We start from the raw sequence: 21,124 nt of genomic DNA on the forward strand, positions 1-21,124 counted from the left end.
TCAGTTTGATAGTTTATTGAAGCAAACACTCACCTTCTGGTTTTTCACCTCTGTTTTTTATTTCGCTCGTTAGCATTGTCCACAGCTTATTCATCTGCACCTATGTTGGTTTGTGCAACTTTGATACTGCAGATGATATCCAGTTTATAATGATGTCACTCAAATGTAAAATGCTGTGTTAATGGTTTCACCAGCTGACTAACTCTGAAAAAAAAACATTTTGAGGAAAAATGTGTTGCTCAAAAAGTTTGATGCTGGTCATTAGGCTTGGGTGATATCGACTTTTACATACCTTCTGGAAATTTCACAGGTGTATATGATATATGGTGGTATTGATGAACAACATGACATCCTCATTACAGCCTCTCCAGTATGAGGATATTAGAAAGATGAGCATCTGTATTTTTGACAGTATTGAAAATCATACCATCTGTATTTCTTAATACCGTGGTATACTGTGATACTGCCCAAGCCTATTCATCATCCTGGGAGTCCAGACTCGTGCCATGTAACTGCAGCATCCTCAGTTCAGTTCTATTTGTCACGTCAGTCAGCTTGTGCACAGAAAATGTCATTATCAGCTACATATTGGTGGAGTGGTTGTTCCTGATATGCCATAAACTCACATATACAACAAATGGTTTCTTTCAGGTCAGAGATATTAGAGAATGTCAGAGAGGAGGACATTTCTTCGTCTAAAAAGAAAGTGATGCAGACTATAGCTTAACATGTGGATATGACTTCAGCTCACCACCCTCTCCCCATCTTGTCTCTTCTAGGCGGCCTCCCGTACGAGTTTAAGGTGGTGATCGCTGGAAACCACGAGCTGACCTTTGATAAGGACTTTATGGCCGAGCTGGTCAAGCAGGATTACTACCGATTCCCCTCAGTCTCCAAACTGAAACCAGAGGACTTTGACAATGTCCAGTCGCTCCTCACAAACTGTGTGTACCTGCAGGACTCGGATGTCACCATAAAGGGATTCCGGATATACGGGGCGCCATGGTAAGAGCACCAACCTTCCTTTTGTCCTCCATCCCAAAACGACTCTCATCACTTTCTGTCTTCCATAACCGCTGAGTCACATTTCTGTCAGGTTGTGTTGTGGTTCCCTGAGGTGAAGGTGTGCCTTCCCCTCTGTCAGTGTCTGGCTGTTTTCCAGCTCCCCTCCCTGCAGTAACTCTGTACTCTGCTCTCAGCGAGGGGTCTCTCTTACATGCAGGGTGCTATTCCCAGCTCGCACATTCCTTTATGAGCTCAGGACCTTCGCCTGCTCCCTGGGCTTACGTTACACCTGTGTTTTGACACGGGGTTAAGTGATACGCGTGGTACCGGGACACTCTGTCAATAGGCTCTCAGGTGTGGAAGGAACGCGGGGGGGTCGAGGAATGGTGTAAGCAGCGTGTATTCAACAAACAGAGGCAGGTGGGAGTGAGAAGTGTTTGTGCAGGGAAGGTACTTGTTGTCATTATGGAAGGAAACTCTCCTGAGATCACTGCTGGACGTGCAAGTTCTGATGCAGTCAAAGTTTCATACACTATAATGTTAGGAATGGTAACTGTGTTTATGAATTAGTGCCATTTCAAATTTGATTTCTGGGGTAAACTATAGGTTTTATATCTTAGAGCACTTAACAATAGTTTTGTGGCTTTTTTTAAAGTACTGTTTGGGAGACAGTGTTTCATATACATATGCTTATATGTTTAAAAGCAATACCAGCATACAGTATTTTACACCTTTATCACAAGAAATGATGAACAGCAGTTGAGGTTTTTACAGCTGCCTATTTTCCGCAAGATAAATGTTTCTGTTTAAAGGAAACTATGATTTTTCTCCTAGTTTTACTAATTAACTTTTAACTTTTCCCTGGAGGGGAATTGATCGTGCAGGCAGGTAAAACAAAAAACACACAGACTTGAACATGGGATACACAAAACATAAAATTAGTGAGATAAATAAGTCATGCTATTGTTAAAATTTACCACTTAAACTCATCTTAACTACAGTGTACATTGTCCTCACAGCATTACATGAAACCTGGAGTACATCCAGCCGTCTTCATTCTGCCCAGGTTCCTACATTTTTTACAATTTGTATTACAGGAAGTAGAGCTGGAAAAGTTACTTCCATCCAGGAATTAATTTCACTATTGTTTTAGTATTTAAAACACTCAGAAATATTGTCTCAAGACTGTAAGATATTGTCTTAAGATCGCTCACTTTATGTCTTTAGGCTGTCTTTGTCCTTTTATTGGTGTCAAAACATCTTGCCAAAGGACTGCAGTTGAAAATTAGCCAGCTGGCTAACACGGGGACATTCACAGAAATGTTGATTAATGTACTTTGTCCTATAAATAAAATAAATCTAAACTTATTCTGACTGCGGCTTTCTGGCTGTTCTGGCCAAAATAAATCAATGCTCATATTCAGAATTGCTGATTTGACACTCTAATGCCTATTTAATTGATTAATTGACTAATCGTTTCTCTGCAGCAGAAGTCATCAAAGACTGCGGCTGGTAGTTTGCCAAAACATAATTAGTGTGGTCAGAAATATTGATTTATCATTACATATCTATTCTGAATATTTGAAACAGTTTCAATGCTGATTTTCCGCAGTATTGATAATAACAATAGTACGTTTTATTTGTATAGCACTTTTCAAAACACGGTTACAAAGTGCTTTATGAGATTAAAAAATAGTGTACACCATCAATACAATAATAGCAATAAAAACATTGAATATAGGCTAAGACCAGATAAATCAGAGCGTGTAATAAAAATAAATAAACATTAAAGTTGATAAAAGAAGGATAGAAACTAGACACACAACAGATTTACTGTAAAAATGCCTTCCTGTAAAAGTATGTTTTGAGGAGTTTGCCAACATAAGTTCCTCGGGTAAAGAGTTTCACAGCTGTCGGGCTGTAATGGAAAATGCGCTGTTTCGTCCGATGCTCAGATACCAGCTGCACTTTCTTACTCTCTCTTATTGTTAATGTTCTGCTGTTCTCTGCTACTAACCAAGAAATAGGAAAGTTGTGATATTTATCTGTTAATACAAATTTAAATTTTATGCCCTCGCTGTCAGTTTTTCCCTGTGGCATCAAAAGTGGTACTGAATATCGAGTTTCGTAAGAAAGTTAGAAATTACAGTATGACAACATTAGTTCTTAATGATCCTTTATTCTCATCTGCATGATGCCCTCACTTCGCTCGATTCATATTTGCTGTAGTCCAGTAGAAAGAAAGCGGGGTAGTTCAGACTAAACTGCTGTTGTCTTACAGTATCTGAACAGTCTTGCAGTCTGACCTCGGCTCGCCTGCTCTGCAGCTGCATGTTTTTTTGTGTGACGGTCGAGGTTAGAACTTCCTCTGTCCTGCTGTGGCTCCATCTCCTCCCTCTCTTTCTCTCTGAGCTGTGATTCTCACAAGTCTGCTCCAGACTTAAAATAACTATTTAGGTCACACCTTCATCCTTTAGTGGCTATAATTAGCAGGTTTGCAGGCTGGCTTTAGAAGCGGCAGGGGGACAGTGGCGGGGGCAGATCCCAGCATTCCTCAGACATCACAGCAGCAGGAAGGAGAGATCACCTTCTCTCTTTGCCCCTCCATCCTTCCTCTTTTCCATCCTTCTGTTTGAAAGAGGAAGGATGCTGCCCCCCCTCTCCCTGGTGGGTGTTTAGTGTGAGGGCTGGTAAGTGTCTGTTGTGACAGCTGGGGGTCTCGTGAGAGGCCGAGTGGACAGCTTGGCCACCCCCGCACCCCCCGCCCCCTCCTCAGCTTCCTCACCTCCTTCACACCCATATGCCACCGTGGCCCGAGGTCTGGCCTGCTTGTCCAGTGTGAGGTCTCACTTAGCCTCGCAGTGACCCCTCACTTCATCAACAGCTCACCAGCTTGCTGCCTGGGTGGCCGAGCTCCTCCGAGCCCTCAGCGGTCTGCCGCTGCAGGCCGGGACGCGACAGCATCACTCAGGAAATGTAGCGTGTAACTACCACCTGATAAACGCTGCAGTGGCCTGCTCTGCTGCTGCTGCTTTAAAACACAATAATATGGTAGTGTTCAGCTCGCTGGTCAGTTCAACTTCTGCTCTCAGTGGTGGACTTCAGCAAGACAGGGTCCTTAAAGAGTCTTAAGATGTTTTAAATTTAATTTCAATAAATAGTAAGCCTTAAAAGACATCAAATTGTCCTAAGTTTGAATTTGTGAGGTCTCAATTGCCACAAACATCTTATCTTATTTAATTATCTGTCAGCTAATTTCAGTTTCGTTTGTCACAAATCTTTGAACCAGTTGGCAAAATGAAGATTGACCGAGCTCGCTCTAGTAACTATATTCCCTCGTAAAACCTACCCTCTGCATGGGACTACATACATAAAACTGGCAGTACTTGATTAATTTATAAAATCAGTCTTAAATTTGGTTAAAAAAATCTTAAAAAGGTCTTTAAAACCATTACATTTTAATGTCTGCTGCCTGTAGACACCCTGCAATATTACACGTGTAACAATCTTTCAGTTTTATGACAAAATGCCATTTTTCATACAAAATTAGTATTCTTGGCTATGACGGTGTGTACAGGAAAATATCAACCAGTAGTCACTTGTTGTTTTTTCAAGCTCTAATGCCTCACATTTTAAAACTTTGTGAACATTTCAGAACACGTTACGTCCCACTCACATCTAACTCAAACTGAAAAATGTCAATGACAGAAACAAAATGCCATCAAAAGGATGTTTCCTTGGTTCTTTTCTCTTTGACAAGAAATCAACTTCTAAAAGGCTTTTTCTGCTTTTTGAATCACTCTGCTTGTGAAATAAAAAAAAAAGAAAAGATTGTTCCGACATTGAATGAAAACACATTCCAGCGTACTTTATGTCCAAAGATGGCAACACAAAGTACAATTGTTACATTATCACCAGCATGATGGAAAACACAACTTTAATATTCTCTTTACAGCTCCTCTGTTGTGCTTCAGGAAATCCACTAAAATAATTAATAATTTGTGTTTTTCAAAACACATTAACTGCTGGATCGATCAGTCCGATTTTATACTCTAAGAGCAGGCAGGACTCTGAAGTTTCCTTTAGTAAATTATAGAGAAGCAGCAGGTTACAGCCGTTTACACACAATGACCCTGCAGGTTTTCATCGTACAAGATGGAAGGAAACATTCTGCTCTGATTGACTGATTAGCAACATTACAGCCTCCTTTCGCTCGCTGCTCCCACCATTTCTTTTTATCCATCCATCACTTAAATGTCTGTTTTTAAAGGTCTTATGGATAAAAATGACATTCCGCTGCAGCGCTTTTCAAACATAATCCATTTTATAATTATCTGCAGCAGGTTGTCAGTTCAGCATGTGGCCATTTGCAGCCGAAAGATTTGGATATACCACTGAGGAACACTTCATTCACTACGCTGTTTTTCATAAATGTTTTTTGGACACATACAAGTCTGCTGTCCTCACATTAGGTCTAAAGGAGCACATGCAAAGGAAACATGCTTTCACATCATATCAGTAAAAAATCTGCACTTTCCCACGCTGATAGTTTCAAGTTTTCATCTTATGAAACTGATGAAGTAAAGCCTGCTCTGAACTCCACTCTTCAGGGACTGAGGTGGATTTGAACGAGGCCAAGCTTTCTCACACACACATAGATTTTTAGTTACTTAAATATGTGTTCAACACGTTGCCTCAGTTAATTAATCTCACCAGAGCACCAGAGAAAAACAGTTATCTATTAAAAAAATCTTTCGTGTTGAGGGAGAAATCGCCCCAGATGTTGTAAATCTGAGCGCTCCTCTGGCTGTGGGTTTATTACCGGAAATGTATTCAGAGATGAGATTTATTTTAAAGCAGGAGACTCTAGGATGGTGATAGGAATTACAATTCCTTTAATTACTTGGATTTTATGATGTTGATGTCAATAGAGGGTTATAAATTCCTTACCTTCATGACACCATTTCAGTAAAGTAAAAAATGACACGGCCATCAGGAGGTTGTATTAGGTAAAAATGAAACTCTTGTCATTTCCCCTTCAAATAAAACTCCACTTCAGTTTGCCACATATTGCTTTTATGCGAGATGTGAGCTGAGCTGAAAAAGCTGCGAGGAAATGTAATTTCATTTATGTAATGTGGACTATTTCCACTTCCAGCTGAATTGAGAGTCGGCACAGTCTGCTTTCATTCAGATGCTTGAAAACTACAGAATTCAGCTTCTGCAACAGGAACGTAAACATGTTGAATAAATTAGGCACTTAGAAAATATCCTTGAGCTTCCATTAGTAGAACAAATAAGTGATATGAATGATAAGCAAATGTGGAGGATTACATTTTTCCAAGGCTGCAACTAAAGATTATTTTCATAATGAATTAAACTGCTGATTATTTTTTTGATTGGTCGTCTTTAAAATTAAAATTCTCGCCGTATCTCCAATGTGATGTTTCCGTGTTGCGTGTTTTGTCCGACAAAAACTTTAAAGCCAAAGAGATTAAATTTACAATTATATAAAACACAGAAAAGCAACAAACATTTTTGTCTCTGTGACCTTAAGCGTCAAAATGTTTTTGACAGATGCCTGGATGTTCTTTTATTCTGCTCTCTTTATTGAACAAATCATTTTATAAGACATTTTTGAAAATACGTTTATAAAACTGTGTTCTGAAACATTTTGAGTCAAACTCCGTTCTGACCTTTTTCACTCCTGCTTGGAGAAAAAGCAGCGTACCATGAAAGACACACAACACACACTATTTAATGACAGATGCTTAACAGACCGAATACCTAAACCTCCTCTTCTCATACTCACACACTCCTACACACTCACACACACACACACGCTGTGGAAAGACGAGCAGGCTTCTGCACCGTGTCAATCAAACCTCTTTAGGAGAAGCTGAAGGTCTCTCGGAGCTTTACAGTTTTAGATTTGATTCACATCGTTAACTCTCTCTGCTCCAGGCAACAAGATTTTGGAGCAAAGTAAAACTCTGAGTCCTTTTCTTTGAACTTTAAACCCCATTCAATGTATTTATTAATCTTTTTAATCTTCTGTCTTTAATCTAGCGCTTTAATGCAGGATATGAATGTCTTTTTTTGCCCTTTGTGAAATGGTAGAAAGTTGAGAGCCGCTCCAGCCTGACAGCTTTAGGTTAAACACTTAAAACACTTCAGATCTGTGCTGAACTCTTAGATGATTACAACCCAATCTGTGATCCATCTGTGAACTTTAATTGAGTCATTTATCAGTTAAAAAAATCTGGTCAAAGCTTCTGGAACATGAAGACTTTTGCCTTTGTCTCTGTTTGGTATCTCTGTACAGTGTGTGGAAGCAGGTGAGGTGAAATAAAAAATTTAATGACATCATTTGTGTTCTGGAAAGTTAAAGAGAACACACAGCTTTATCTTTGTCATCTGACTTTCTGTAGACCACATGATTAGGCAGTTCTTTGAAAATGTGATCTTCAAAGTAGTGGCATGAATGTTATCTGCATCTTATTTTAAGAAGCACTGTTAATTTAAGTGTTTTTAAGACTATTTGCATAGTTGGTAAAGTACTGCAGCAGGCGAGCTGCAAGATGGCTTGCTGTTATTCAGCAATACACCAGTGCTAGCATCTCTGCTCTTGCTGCCTATCAATTACAGGATTGATTTTAAGGTTATTTTATTTGTTTCGAGAGCCAGTATATTGCTGAACGTCTCTGTCCTTACTCCAAGTCCCGACCTTTAGATCCTCAGAACAATGTCTTTTAGCTGTCTCGCGAACGAGGCTGGTGGGTAAGGGAGATTGTACCTTTTCGGTAGCTGCTCCAAAACTTTGGATTTGCTCTCCACTCTTAATCAAATCCTCCCCCTCCATTGACACTTTTAAGATAAATCTTAAAACGTACATGTTTTCAGTGGCCTTTGGTTGTTTGTAGTGGTTTTAATATTTTAGTATTTTAGAATCTTTGTATATAATCGTTTCCTAGCAGTTTGATTCTGTTTTATATTTGTGTGTCATTATTTTATTTCGTGCAGCACTTTGGTCACTTTGTGGTTGATTCTAAGGCCATGTTTACACGAAAACGATCCACTGAAAACAGAATCGGTTCTCATTTTCGCTTTGAAAAAAGTTCCGCGTTTAGACGACAACGTTTTGATAACAATCGCCGTGCACACGGATCAGCAAAAATGACAAAAAACGCTCCAGTATACATCCCAGGCCAGTAGTTGGCGGTGTGACGCTTACGCTTCCTTCTACAGAGCGGCGATGTATAAATAAACAAAATGGCAACCGCACAAATGTTTGTCTGGACGGACGACGAGGTGGAGTTGCTACAGTAAATCTACACTATGATGGGGAAGCGTTGATAAATTCAATAGGGTGAGCAGCACAAGCAGAGCTCGGGAGTCCGCCATTGTTGTTGTGATGGTCGACTTTCTCGCGCGTACCTAGTGACTGGGAGCGTAATGCGCGTGTGCAAAAAGTCTCCGTTTTCAGAGGAACTGCATATTGCAAGTTTACATGACAACAGAGACGGTGCTGTTTCCAAAAAATTGCACTCTGGAACCCGTTTTCAAAACGTTGCATTTTCAGGCACCCAAAACACTGCTGACGTGTAAACGAGCGTCCAAAAAGCAACTAAAGTTTACCGTTTTCAGTTGAAATCATTGTCGTATAAACGGGACCTAAATGTGCTATATAAATAAACTTGATATGATTTAGTTTGATTTACTTTGCCCCTGTGTGCAAATCCATTGATCTCAAAGATTCTATGGAATTTAATTGATTTAATTACAAAATTTTCTTTTAAATTTTGTTGCTAACAGCTCTTTACGCATACTTCACACTAACGCATCGATTATCTGTCCTGTATACTCCCAATCATTTGCTTTATCCAGCTTCTCCAAAGGCGAATATTTGCAGCTTTTGTTTGCCTCTTATCATTGTGACCAAAATCCTTTTTTTATTTTTGGACTTTTGGTCTGACTAAATTTGCCTCCTGAAGACATCTGTTTGAGCTCTGGAAAGCTGTGATGAACATTGGTCGTTATTTTATAAACTAAATTATGAATCAGTTAAAAGAAATCGTGAAAATAATCACTGCAGCACACACACAGGCACACCGACTCACTCAGCTCAGACAGCAGCAATAGAAGGAGTGAGCGGTCAGGCTGGTCACAGATATGTGAGGAATCCTGCTGGTTTTGCCGACTCCGATAAGCTCTGCTGACTGATTCAGAACAGAGAAGCACGAGCAGGGAAAAGAGACGGTCTGTAGGGATTAACCTGTTTTGTGATTCTGGACTTGACCGCAACTTAACTCCCCGGTCGAAGGTCAAACTGTTGCTGCTGCCTCTGTGGCCTCCTCCCCGATCCTCCCAACTGAAGCTCTCCTCCGCTGCCTCGTCCACTGGGGAGTCTCTTCCATCTCCTCCCTTCTTCATGCTTCCTCTCCTGTCATAATTTTTTTTTCTCCTCCTCCTAATCTCCTCCTTTCATTTCTTCTTTCCATTTCTCTCTTGTCCTTTTGACACAGTGCCTTTTCCCCTGCTTCTCCTCTTTGTTCACAGTACTTACTTTGGTTCCTGTTAACGAATGAAATGGCAATCGATGTTTGGTTGTTTTCTTCAATAGCAAATCAGTCTGCTGGCTTGCTTCTGTGTGTGTGTGTGTGTGTGTGTGTGTGTGTGTGTGTGTGTGTGTGTGTGTGTGTGTGTGTGTGTGTGTGTGCCTCCCAGAGGCGGCAGATTAAATCCAACTACCCTCATTTGACTCTCTGAAACTCACCTCGGGGGAAACCTGGAGGGCCAAATGCAGATTTGTCATTTGCAGATTTTAGTTTTATTCATGTATTCATTTCTCACTGTAAAGGTCAGCCGTGTGTGTGTGTGTGTGTGTGTGTGTGTGTGTGTGTGTGTGTGATGAAGGGAGAGGGAAAGAGGGAGTGGGAGAGGCAGTGATACACAGTGCTGATGTTTAAATATCGGTATGCCTTGGTTGTTTTCGTTATGCAGAGGGCAGAGATCTGTTTCCCTCTGCACTCTCTTTACCCTCCCTTCACCATCTATCTGTCTTTATCTCTGTCTACACTATATTGCCAAAAGTCTATGGACCCCCCCTGCCCACATATCTTTGTGTTCTGTTGGTCCAGAGCTTAGACCCCGTTCAGGAAATGTTAATTTGTAAGTGTACGGTTATATTTTATACAACAGCGTGCTTCATTTAGTGGAAGATCCTTTCCCACTTTAACATGACAGTACCCCTGAGCACAAAGCTAGGTCAGTTTGGTGCTGAAGAGTCCTGATGTCAGCCCCCATCCAACATTTCTGGGAGTGTTGGATCTTCCTAATGCTCTCGTGGCTGAATGGGAGCAAGTCCCTGCAGCCAGGTTCCAAACCGTGATGGAAAGACTGGAGCCAGACTTTTAGTGGAGACTGTAAATTTCCCAGACGTTTAAACCATGACTAGTTCAAGATCAAAACGTAGATGATAGATTTATATAAGTCCTTTTCAGAAATTCGTTGTGTGCTGTACAGCGATTATCAGATACAGAAACAGACAACTATAATAACACAGACAAAAACAACAGGGCATTTTCTCCATATTATAGACCTACTGTAATCACCACATATCATAAAGTGCAGCATCCTCATACACAGAGGTTAAATTATTTTTCCGTTCAACACTGCAATACTGGTGTAATTATCTGCGTGCCCGACTGGTTCCGAGGGCTGGCACTCTGTACCCTCTGCCTGATGGAAGCAGCTTGTATTCACTAAGTAGGAGGTGTGAAACTTCTCTAGTAATCGCCTGCCCTTCTCTCACCACTTGCGACTCACAGGTCATCGTCATGCTGTTTTTCTGGTGTCCAGCAATCTTCCTGGACATATTGATTATCTTATGCAGTTTTTTTTTTTTTATGTTCACCAACAATGAAAAATACCAGCTAATAGAACAGAAAGTAAGAATGCTCTCTACAAATGAATGATAGAAGAGCGGGCGACCAAATTAACAGTCACAATTTAGCACACTTTAATCTGTAAGGTCAATAAACATTTACTGAAAAAGCATTGTGTGTGTGTTACAAAAGCCATTTGAAATCGCTAATCACGTTTTTCAGTAACAAAATTGTATTTTAAATGCCACTGACCTGTCTTGACCGTTAGATATCATCCTGCAAACCATGACAACTCACTGTAGAGAAAGTAACAAATTCGATAATATACTATGTATTTAACATTCTGACTCGTCTCCATTCAAAAACCCACACTGTCACACAGCTCATGCATGGTTGTGCACACACATATACACACATGTACATGCACCAGGCTATTTAAACAGCTGCAGACTTGTAATGGTCGCAGGCACGTGGTTTCATCCCTTAAAGTATGAAGGCACGTGCGTGTTCGTGTGTGTGTATGTATGAAAGAAACAGAGGTGGCGATCAGAGCTGCTCGTCAGTTTCAACATCCTGTCCATCTCCTCCTACCTTAATAAGTTTAACTGGCTAGTATTTCTGGTGCTGACTAGCAAGGTTAGCAATGTTTAATCAACTAATAGTGCACATCCATAGTTGTAGCAGCAGGTAAATGCCCATGCTTTTCAATAAGATGTTCAACAAGCGCACATGGGTGTCATCATGTCCACATACTTTTGGCTCTATAGTGTATGACAGGATTAAATAAAAAAGCCTGTTCCTTCTCACTGTCTCTCTTATTTTCTCTATCAGGAAGTGGCTTTTTGTTGCAAGAGCGTCCTGGTGTTGTAAAATAAGAACCACCCCTGACCCTCAACGCATACATACAGGTTTAATCTCCTTCAGGGAAAATGCAGTTTAAAAAATATTCTTTTAATTAACAGTTTATTAAATGTTTCATCTGACAATAACAAGTCGTGTCTTCATGATCAACTACATGACAAACCTGCAGAATAAATTTGACGCAAGTCACAAAGAAACAAACATTTTTTTAAATGTATTAACTTAGTTTGGACCTTTTGATGTGACGGTCCTCCACATTACACGACAGTGTGTGTAGCCCTCCAGTCTGTTCAACACTGTAAAGGAAAGTTTTGTAACAACTGCCTTCTTATGTAAGTGGACATAACAAATATTCACAGAACTGTATGTTAAGGATGCGTGCAGGTCCGAAACATCTTTTATTAATATGATTAATTGATATAATTTCTACAAAATTAAGAGAATGAACTTAAAAAAAAATACATGTATTTAATTATGTGTTTCTTTCAAACCTGTAGTATATCTGGACAACTCTATAACTCATGTGAAAGTGAACACAAGCATTTTAACTCCATGTTGTTTTCATTCGTCTGTGTCATTGAGATCTGATATTTGTGCCGGCTGCTTTTAGCTTAATCACCCCTAAGTCACCTCTTTGCCGGCGCCAGCCTCTGTCTTGGCAGTCTGCCCACCACACACACACTCACCCACACACACACACACGCAGAGTGACATACACTGTTTTCTCTGTCTGAGTGTGAGCACATGGCAGCGTTACCTCCGATGAGGCAATGGGCCCTGACAAATGTCCGTCACCGAGAAGTCAAGGGCTTCATGGTCGCTCTGCCCTCGTCTCTTTCTCTCTTCAGAGAATTTGTGTGGCGAAATTTCCTCTGAACACAAAAACATGTAGTGAATGAAGAGTTTTCTTTTTTATAACACACATTTGCCACCCCAGTTTTACAAGAAAATTATGACTTATTAAATTGTAAAATTAAGAGAAAAGGCTTTTTTTCCTTTAAATACTATAGGGACATTTGTTTTATTTATTGAAATAGTTAGAAGTTGTGGATGAACAATGTGTTGTCAGTGGCAGTTAGAGACTACCTGGATAATAACTTTCCTGTCTGACTTTTTTTAGGAATGTTTTATACTTTCTGTCTCTGGATTTAAACACAGCCATTTTCTATGACTGTCAGTTGCTGTTTCCGAGCTTTGCATAGCTTATTATTTTGCAGAAATCATGATATGTTACTGAACCATAAAATGCGACTGAAACAAATGATGACTGAAGCAAATAGTCGATCAACAGACATTTATCTGCAGCTGTTCTGATAATATATTATTCTTCATTTTTCAAGCACAAACGACAAACGTTCCCTTTTCAAATAGGAGCATTTTTAGAGGATGTAAATGTGAACTGAAAATATTTTGGGCTTTTATGCTGATGGTCGATTAAAGCATGTATTCTGAACAAATTAATTAAATCTCTGGGACATTTTATAACAAAAAACAAAAAAAAAAGTTTATCAATAGATAATCGTTAGTTGCAGCCCAAATGTGACCAACGTAAAACTGACATTAACAAATAGTTACAAGTATTGGTATTTAAAAGGCATTTTATCTCTACATGTAGTGTTAAACCTGACACACCTCACTACAACAGCATGTTTGTGTTTTAGGATTTAAAGCAATCCATTAGATTTCATTAGTTTTCTCAGGTAAGATAGAGCATAATTAATTTACCAATAATCAATATATCTTTCTAAAAGGATAGAGTTGGTAAAACACTGTTAGTGCCAAGGCAAACAGTAATTGTTTGTCTTAAACATACCAATTATAAATATTGATTCAGTATTTATTGTGTAGATAAGAAATAAAGATAAGAAAATTCAGATTTGTAACTGAATCAATATTTTCTTATCCCTTGCGGAGGATTACATGCTGATGTGCTACCACCTTTTGTTCCGAAGGAAACTCTTTCATAATGTCATCAGATAAGCAAATAAAAAAAGGTTGCCAAGATAAAAATAAAGCAGCTTTTCTTTTTTAGTTTTCCTAAAATTTGGAAATGAACTGTCTTCAGTTGACAGCAGTCTCACAGTAATTACAGTGATGTTTCAGAATTAATGAGATAATGATTTATTGATGTTCAAATGTGACACCTTTACTTAATGGAGCGTAAAATAGAAATCGTCAAGCATCTGTTAACGGGGCCTGGACTGTGGCGTGTGCTCCTGCTGGGTGTGTATTAGCGTGTGTATAGCTGCTGCTGCTGTTGTTGTTGGCACCGCTTGGCGCACCCATGGGTGCTGGTGCAGCTGCAGGTGGTCGTCAGGTTACAGATGCGGGAAGGTTCAGACTGTACGGAGCCTCCTGCAGCTGGTGATGAAGGCTGCGTGGAGGAGGAGGAGGAGGAGGGGTGTGTTGGCGGTTTGTTCTTTCAGGCTGTCAAGGTCTGCAGATGTAGCGTGTGTGTGTGTGTGTGTGTGTGTTTGTGTATGTGTGTGTGAAGTTTCTCAGTGTGTGTCAAAGGAGTGAATGAGAGGGTTAAGTGATGGATTTGTCAACGCGCCCTTGCTCTCCGCAGTATGCCGGCTCACAGTGTTCCCTGCTGAATGACTCACTACACACACACACACACACTCAGGGGCACATATGCACAATCACACACATTATGCAACAAAAATATGAAACACAGTCAAAACTCAAAAGTGCAACATCCTGGAAACCAACAAACACTGTACGTCATCACAGAGGTGGGTTAATACAGACAGATTAAATGTTTCACGTCTCCATTGACTCCTCCTGGTGCAGCCCCTCCGTCCACACCCCCACCTCCAAGGTGAGCCCCCAATATGTCACAGGGAGAGTGATGGGTCCTCGCCGTCGTTTAATAAAGCTCTCCTCCGTGGCCCCGTGTGCATCAGTCACCGGCCGGGCAGCCAGAGGTCTGCCATACGACGGCCAGCAGCTCCATCAAACACTGTCGGGCCTGGAAAAGGGCTGACACAGCCAAAATCCTGCTCTGGATCCAGGCCATGTGTGAGATTCACTGCGAAAAAATTAAAGGAAAACGATCCAGTTTAGTCGGGTAGCCTGGTGGTCCCTCTTTAGTGGGAGGACACACTATCATGATGCAGATGAACGTGAATGTAACTTAAAAGTGCTTTTAAAAAATAAGGAATCATCTCACTCAGTTGGGAGACTAGGGCTGCAACTATTGATTAGTTTTATTGTTGATTGATTTGTGATTCATTTTCTTGAATAATAGATAAGTTGCTTTGTCAATGAAATGTCAGAGAATATTAAATAATGTTGATCATTGTTTTCTAGGAAGATACAAGAGTCATGAGTAAAGAAGACAGGAAATATTCTTATTTAAGAAGCTGGAATCAAACAATTTTCTGTTAAAAAATTACTCAAACTGATTAATTGATTATCAAATTAGTTTGCGATTAATTTAATAATTGACAACTGATCGATTAATCGTTGCAGCTCTATGGGAGACTTGATGACCATGTCCTTTATTCTGATATCATGTCCAAAGGTTCTTTGTGTGTTTGTTGTTGTTTTTTCTCCATTTTCAATTCCTTTTTTCTTCATTGGAAATCAAGGCATCTTTGTAATTGTGTTGACATTGTCTTGACACTTGTGGTGGATCCAGTAAAAGAAAGAGTCATCATTTTAGTTCAGTATTGATTTGGAAACATCTCTAAATGTCAGGATTTTGGACTGTATTGATATTTTTGATTGGAAGGGTGCAGCATATCTTCTGTGGTAGCCATTTGTCTTTTTTCTTTGCAACATAATTATTTTTATTTTTTTTTGAAAGAACGTAAAGAACTTAATAGAGAAAAATCACCTTTGTGGGTAATTTGACCTCCTTCTCCTCTTGTCTTTCAGCATTATCAGAAAACGATGAGCAATTTTAAGTCTTTAATCTGATTATGTCAGCAGCACAGTCTCCTGCGAGGTTTCCCACCTTTACTGTGGTGTAAGCCAAAAATTGAGCGCACTGTGAATAATGGAGAGACTGCTGGTGTGTGTCTGTGCTCTAGTTGTGTGGCAGACTGTTGGCGCTGCTCTGAGGTCAGATCGGTGTTTGTCCCTGGCAGTGTGGACAGACTGTGGTTACAATACACACAGAGCCTCCGGCTGGAAGGTAATCGCTCCTGTTGGTTTGCAGGTCTGTGCTTGTGTGTGTGTGTGTTTTTGAGCGAAAGAGCTCAGTTGACTGAGTCGTCCACAACCTCGTTCCTTTGATGAGGACACAGAGAGACATATATGGAGCGCTGTCTCTCCTCTTCCTCTACTTGTCTGACTAAACTTGTGGAGACTAATGGATGTTAAATGTGCTTAAGATAACAGGATGTTATTTTCTGCCCTAATAGTGTTTTTTCTCTTTGTCTGCATGCTGTGACTTAACTGTGCAGAACTGGCAGCTCGATGAGTCGCCTGACTCTTTTCACCTAATATGGTTTCCATATTTTATCTCGAAGCCCTTGATTTCCTTGTGTGAGAAACACACATCCGTCTGTGGCAGCGAGACACTTAACGCCAGGCTTAACGGAAATACATCTCACCCTTAGCTAATTTTGGTTCCAGTGTGAACAGAGATGTGTTGATGTGTTTCTTGCTTTGAATTTTCATTTTGTCAGTTTCCAAGGTTTTCGTCTTTTTCCTGATCTTATACAAAAAAAAAAGTATTCTGCAGTGTCTGCTCAGATTAGGAATCTTATTTTACTTATTCTTTGATCAGATGATTCCTGATTTAAATCTTTTTTTTTTTTTCACATTTTTACTGTATTTCATTCAGAAAAGATCTTGTGTTTACATAATATGGAATATATGAGAACTTTGGCTCATTTTTGTGAAATGAAAAAAGGGTTTTGCAGAATAAGGCGTCATTCAGTACGTTTACATGGACAGTTTAATTCCACTTTAATTCAGAGTGAAAGGCCATTCTGATTAAAAGTGGTCATGTAAACGGTCATTCCAATTGAATATTAAATCCGATTAAAGGGGGTGGTTTATTCCGTTTGTCATTCCGAATTAAAGAATTTTGTGTGCAACGCTCATTCCTCTTTAAGTTCATTCCAGTCTTTCTGCGCATGCTCGTTTCCTTGCCCTTCTGGCGCGATGACGTATATAGCGCGCATAGCAACGGGCTGAGATAGAGCAGTCGGACTTGTTGCACTCACCAGTTTCCATTCGCCAAAGCACGGTCTTCTGCCTCCCTTCTTCGACCTTCTACCTCCCTTCTCCTCCTCAATAGACGAAGCATTAGCAGAACAAGGTTGTTGTCGTACTGCTGCTTCAAGAATATAAGCAAAACAAGCCCGAAAAAGGCACTAAGAACGGCGGCATCAAGCATCTTGTTATCCGGAGACAGGACTACAGTGTTTTCTTCCGGTAAAGGTAAAGACATAACGTCCGCCCCGCCCCCTATCCAATCAGAAACCTTCCCTGCCCCAAACCTTGCGCAGACCTGATTAAACTGATCTGCCGTGTAAACCCTCATTCGGAAAAACTTTAATTCCGAATGATTTCATTCAGATTTATTTCATTCTGAATGAGAAGCCATCATGTAACCGCACCCATTGTCATTTCCCCAAATGATACCCAGCCCTAACGCCTCGTTTCCACTTGCATGTGTGTGCAGACACGAAGCAATTGGAAGTCTATTAATTCCAATGGGAATCTCTGTGATAGCTGATGTGTCTGCGAAACTCTTCTCCTTCATAATATTTTGGTCAGGAATTTGCAGCGGATACGTTTAAAAAAACGTGGTGGATTTTGGAGTGACTGTAAGGCAGTGTGCTAGCTCAGCCAACAGGCTATTTTCTTGAATTCAGTTGCCTGTTGATTGTCAGATGAGTTTGTTTGATTAAAAAGAACTTGTTTATCTGGTTTTAACACATTGTGAATCTGAGGAATGTCACTCTGTTAAAATAAGATTATACATTATATACACTCAGATTGTCATTATGACTCATTCAGCCATTCATTTGTCTTTTTCATTAAATGTTTCACAAAACATGCCACGTACCTGGCAGGTCCTGTTTTTGTCCCGGGTAGTTTCTATCAGGTTTCTTTCCATCTGTAAAGAAATGAACTCCCTTGCGTTGGACACTAGAGGCATCATAAAAATATTTTCGAATCTATGGACGCCTGTCACATACGCAAGCGGAAACAAGGGGTAACAACCAACACCTGTACATTTGAGGTTTATCATCTTCACAAATGTTCACTACTTCTCATGGTTTTACACTCATTAATTATTTGTGGCAGCCCACAAAGATATCAGTATTCGCCAACACATATTGATTTTCTAATTTTGGACCTGGACTGGTAATTCAGAGCACTGTTGGAATATGTGTGAATCTTTCGGTTATTGAGAGCACCACATTCTCGGAGCACAAAGTGTATTGTGGGCGCCGACAGAGCTGTGTTCCAATGGAAACTGCGCCTCCTGCAGTCCAGCACTGGGTCTAAAGTTTACTTTCATTTGCCTCTGCAGCAGCTGCTCCTTTAATTCATCAATCTGATCTGATCGGCTCTGATCGATCAAACCACAAACTGACTGACTGATCAATTTTCCACCCCGCGAGTCAAACTCAACAAACTGCTGCTGAGGGAAAAAAATCTCATCAAGAGTTCCGTCTGCGCTGTGTTTACTAACATTCAAAAACCTCCAAATTCAGAGAAGGGACACAGAATGATCACACAGAGACACACACACTAAACACAAAGTTTGCTGATCCACCCTCCCTGTCGTCAGCTACCGCCACACTCACACCAGTCCTGTAGGAAACACTGCTTGTAGTGTGTTTTATGTATTTATGCTGCTATAAAAGCTTAACAACGGATGTGTGTTTCCAATTAACATAAGCATCACGTCTGATACAATACAGTGTAAATGTGTGTGTTGTGTGTGTGTATCCATCTCAAATAAACCACAAGAAGAAGAGCAACGGTACAGTTTGTTTGGAGAGAGCATGTAAACCTAATCAACTCCCGGAAAAAACCTTGAAGCAGGAGGGTTTCTGGGCAGCAGCAAGAGATGGTGGATGTTGACATCTGACAGCCAGCACTTCCTTGTGTTCGGAAAGCTGAGCGGCACAAAATAATGCCTGAAAATGCTGTCGATGAAGCTGCAATGACCACACTGTTGACTCGCCTCCTCTGCAGCTGGCAGTGTCTGACCCCCGGGGTCGACGTGCTGCTACCACTCTGACCTGTAAACAAGAGACCTCTCAGTCCATGTGACTTCTGTTTACAAGCTCAGGTTCACTTGTACTTGACCAAATCTATCAAGGGACTCTTTTGCGCTGTGGCTGAGATCTGTTTTTTCTTCTTTTTTTTTGAGCATGATGAATGGCTTTCTTCAGCATACTTGCTCCTTCTACCTCAACACATACGTCCTTGAAGACCTCTTTTTTCTTGACTGTATCTCCAAGAAAACCGAAAGGTCCGGTTCCACTTTGCTTTAAAAGAATGGACATACAAAGGTCAACAGCGTGCCTTTGTTCTGGTGAATAGATAGGATCATTCATATGAGAGGTACACAGGGAAGTTCACATTTCCACATAGTATTTATTTTTCCAGTGACATGTTTGGCCCTCCGATGATGGCCTTAGCCTTGCGACGTCTCTGCTCTTTCATCGTGCTGAAAGGGCTCTGAAGTGCGAGTTTCCTATAGATGTTCTGCTGCCACTATTTGAAAGCCTTTCCTGCTCCTCCCCCCGCTCTTTCCTCCTTTTCTATTCTGTCTCTATTCTTTCTCTCCCATGTCATTGAGTGGATAAATGTGTGGAGGCGGATGTTTTTTTTCTCGGAGAGGAGAGGTGCAGGGAACTGGGAGGAAGAGAAGGAGAAGCAGGGACTAGTGGGGGAGGAGGACAGGTTGAGGAGGTGGAGGAGGGGGAAGCTAGTGGTGGCGGCTTGCCTTTTAACCCGTTTCACAGTGGCTGGCTACCTGCTTGTGTCAGTGGTTGTGTGGTGACCTTTGACCCGGGAGCTGGCGGGCTTCAGTGGCAGCGTCATCTCTAATTAGAGAGCCACATGACTGGATGCTCTGCAGAGCCTCTGATCCTTCACTGCAAACGCTCAGATTCAGGTCGGACTGGGCAGAAGGGACAGCAGATGCATGTAATGACAGACACACACACACACACACACACACACACAGAGGGTGAGATCGTCTGGTTCTTGAAGAGAGTATAATTAATCAATTTTATCAGTGCTGGTCCCAATTCTGCTCTTCACCTCTGGTGAAAAACCACACAAGAAACATAATTTCGATAAGGTACGTGTGTTACTTTTATCTGTTTAGCTATTCTGTTTTTATTATAATCTTTCTGGCATTTTTAGCCTTTAATGACCACAAATTAGGGACATAGGCAGGAGACATTTGAGAGGAAGAGGATGACGTTCAGCTGGGGAGATGGAGAATAAATGTTAGGACATGCTACCAGGAAGCTTCATGTTTTAACATGCTAATGCTAGCTGGTCATCATCACATTCATGTTTTTTAGTTGCTTGCCGGTTCGCATTTAGAGCTTTTTTGTCTTTGTCTTTTTTGGTTGACAATTAAGGACTTTGTTTCTGTGCATCTGATGAACGCCGAACTAGGCTCAGTGGGAGCTAAAACATTACAGTTGTTGTCCTTGGATTTGCAGATGCTTCACTCTTAACTTGATCGTAATGGATGGATGATTCCTGAAGCAGTCAAATAGACTAGAACTGTGCCCAACTCAGAAATGTCAGTAAAAGTTAGATTTGGTTGTTCAGTAAGAATTAAAGATGTACCGATACCACTTTTTCCTTCCCGATACCGATTCCAATCCCTGAACCTTAGGTATCTGCCGATATCGAGTACCAATCTGATACCATCACGTAAAATAAAAATGGATGGGATATGAATTGTTGTATGTCTCGACTCCTAAAGCTCTGTGTAAAATATTAAGAAATACATACATAATAATAGAATGAATGCCATAAAACTTTTTTATTTTTATTATCCAGGGTTGACACAGATCAAGACACAGGTTAAAGTGCAGCCACACAATTTGGTAAAAAAGACATTTTAAAGGCTACAGTAGAATGCTTTTTAAACTCCGCTCCGTTTCCGTTTCCTTTGCCTGTAGCGTGCATATGTGTAATGACGTGATCGGTATTGGTACAACTCTAGTAAGAATATTTGACTATTCGTTCCTTTTTCTTCCATGTAGAGTTTAACAGTTTAATTGTGGCCAAATGGTACATTCAGGGTTGCAGCAAGTTTTACATAATAGACTTACATGCCAAGTTAGCCCTGTGAGCTAATGCACAATAACTATGCTAACGACAGACGGAAATGTGCAACAACCTCTTTTGCCGACACTAGA

General features: G+C 40.6%; 1 protein-coding gene across 4 annotated transcripts in view; it reads left to right on the forward strand.

Moving 5' to 3' along the window:
- The window catches only part of mpped2a (metallophosphoesterase domain containing 2a), an 86,032-nt gene that overhangs the window by 39,751 nt on the left and 25,157 nt on the right, over positions 1 to 21,124 (forward strand). For all 4 annotated transcript variants that reach the window (XM_050043517.1, XM_050043525.1, XM_050043508.1 and 1 more), the window contains one exon: positions 780 to 1,005. In XM_050043517.1, coding sequence (XP_049899474.1) covers positions 780 to 1,005 — 226 coding nt within the window. The remainder of the gene's footprint in view (positions 1 to 779; positions 1,006 to 21,124) is intronic.

The sequence above is a fragment of the Epinephelus moara genome, chromosome 1 (genome assembly GCF_006386435.1).
Source record: "Epinephelus moara isolate mb chromosome 1, YSFRI_EMoa_1.0, whole genome shotgun sequence".
Taxonomy (NCBI): Eukaryota; Metazoa; Chordata; class Actinopteri; order Perciformes; family Serranidae; genus Epinephelus; species Epinephelus moara.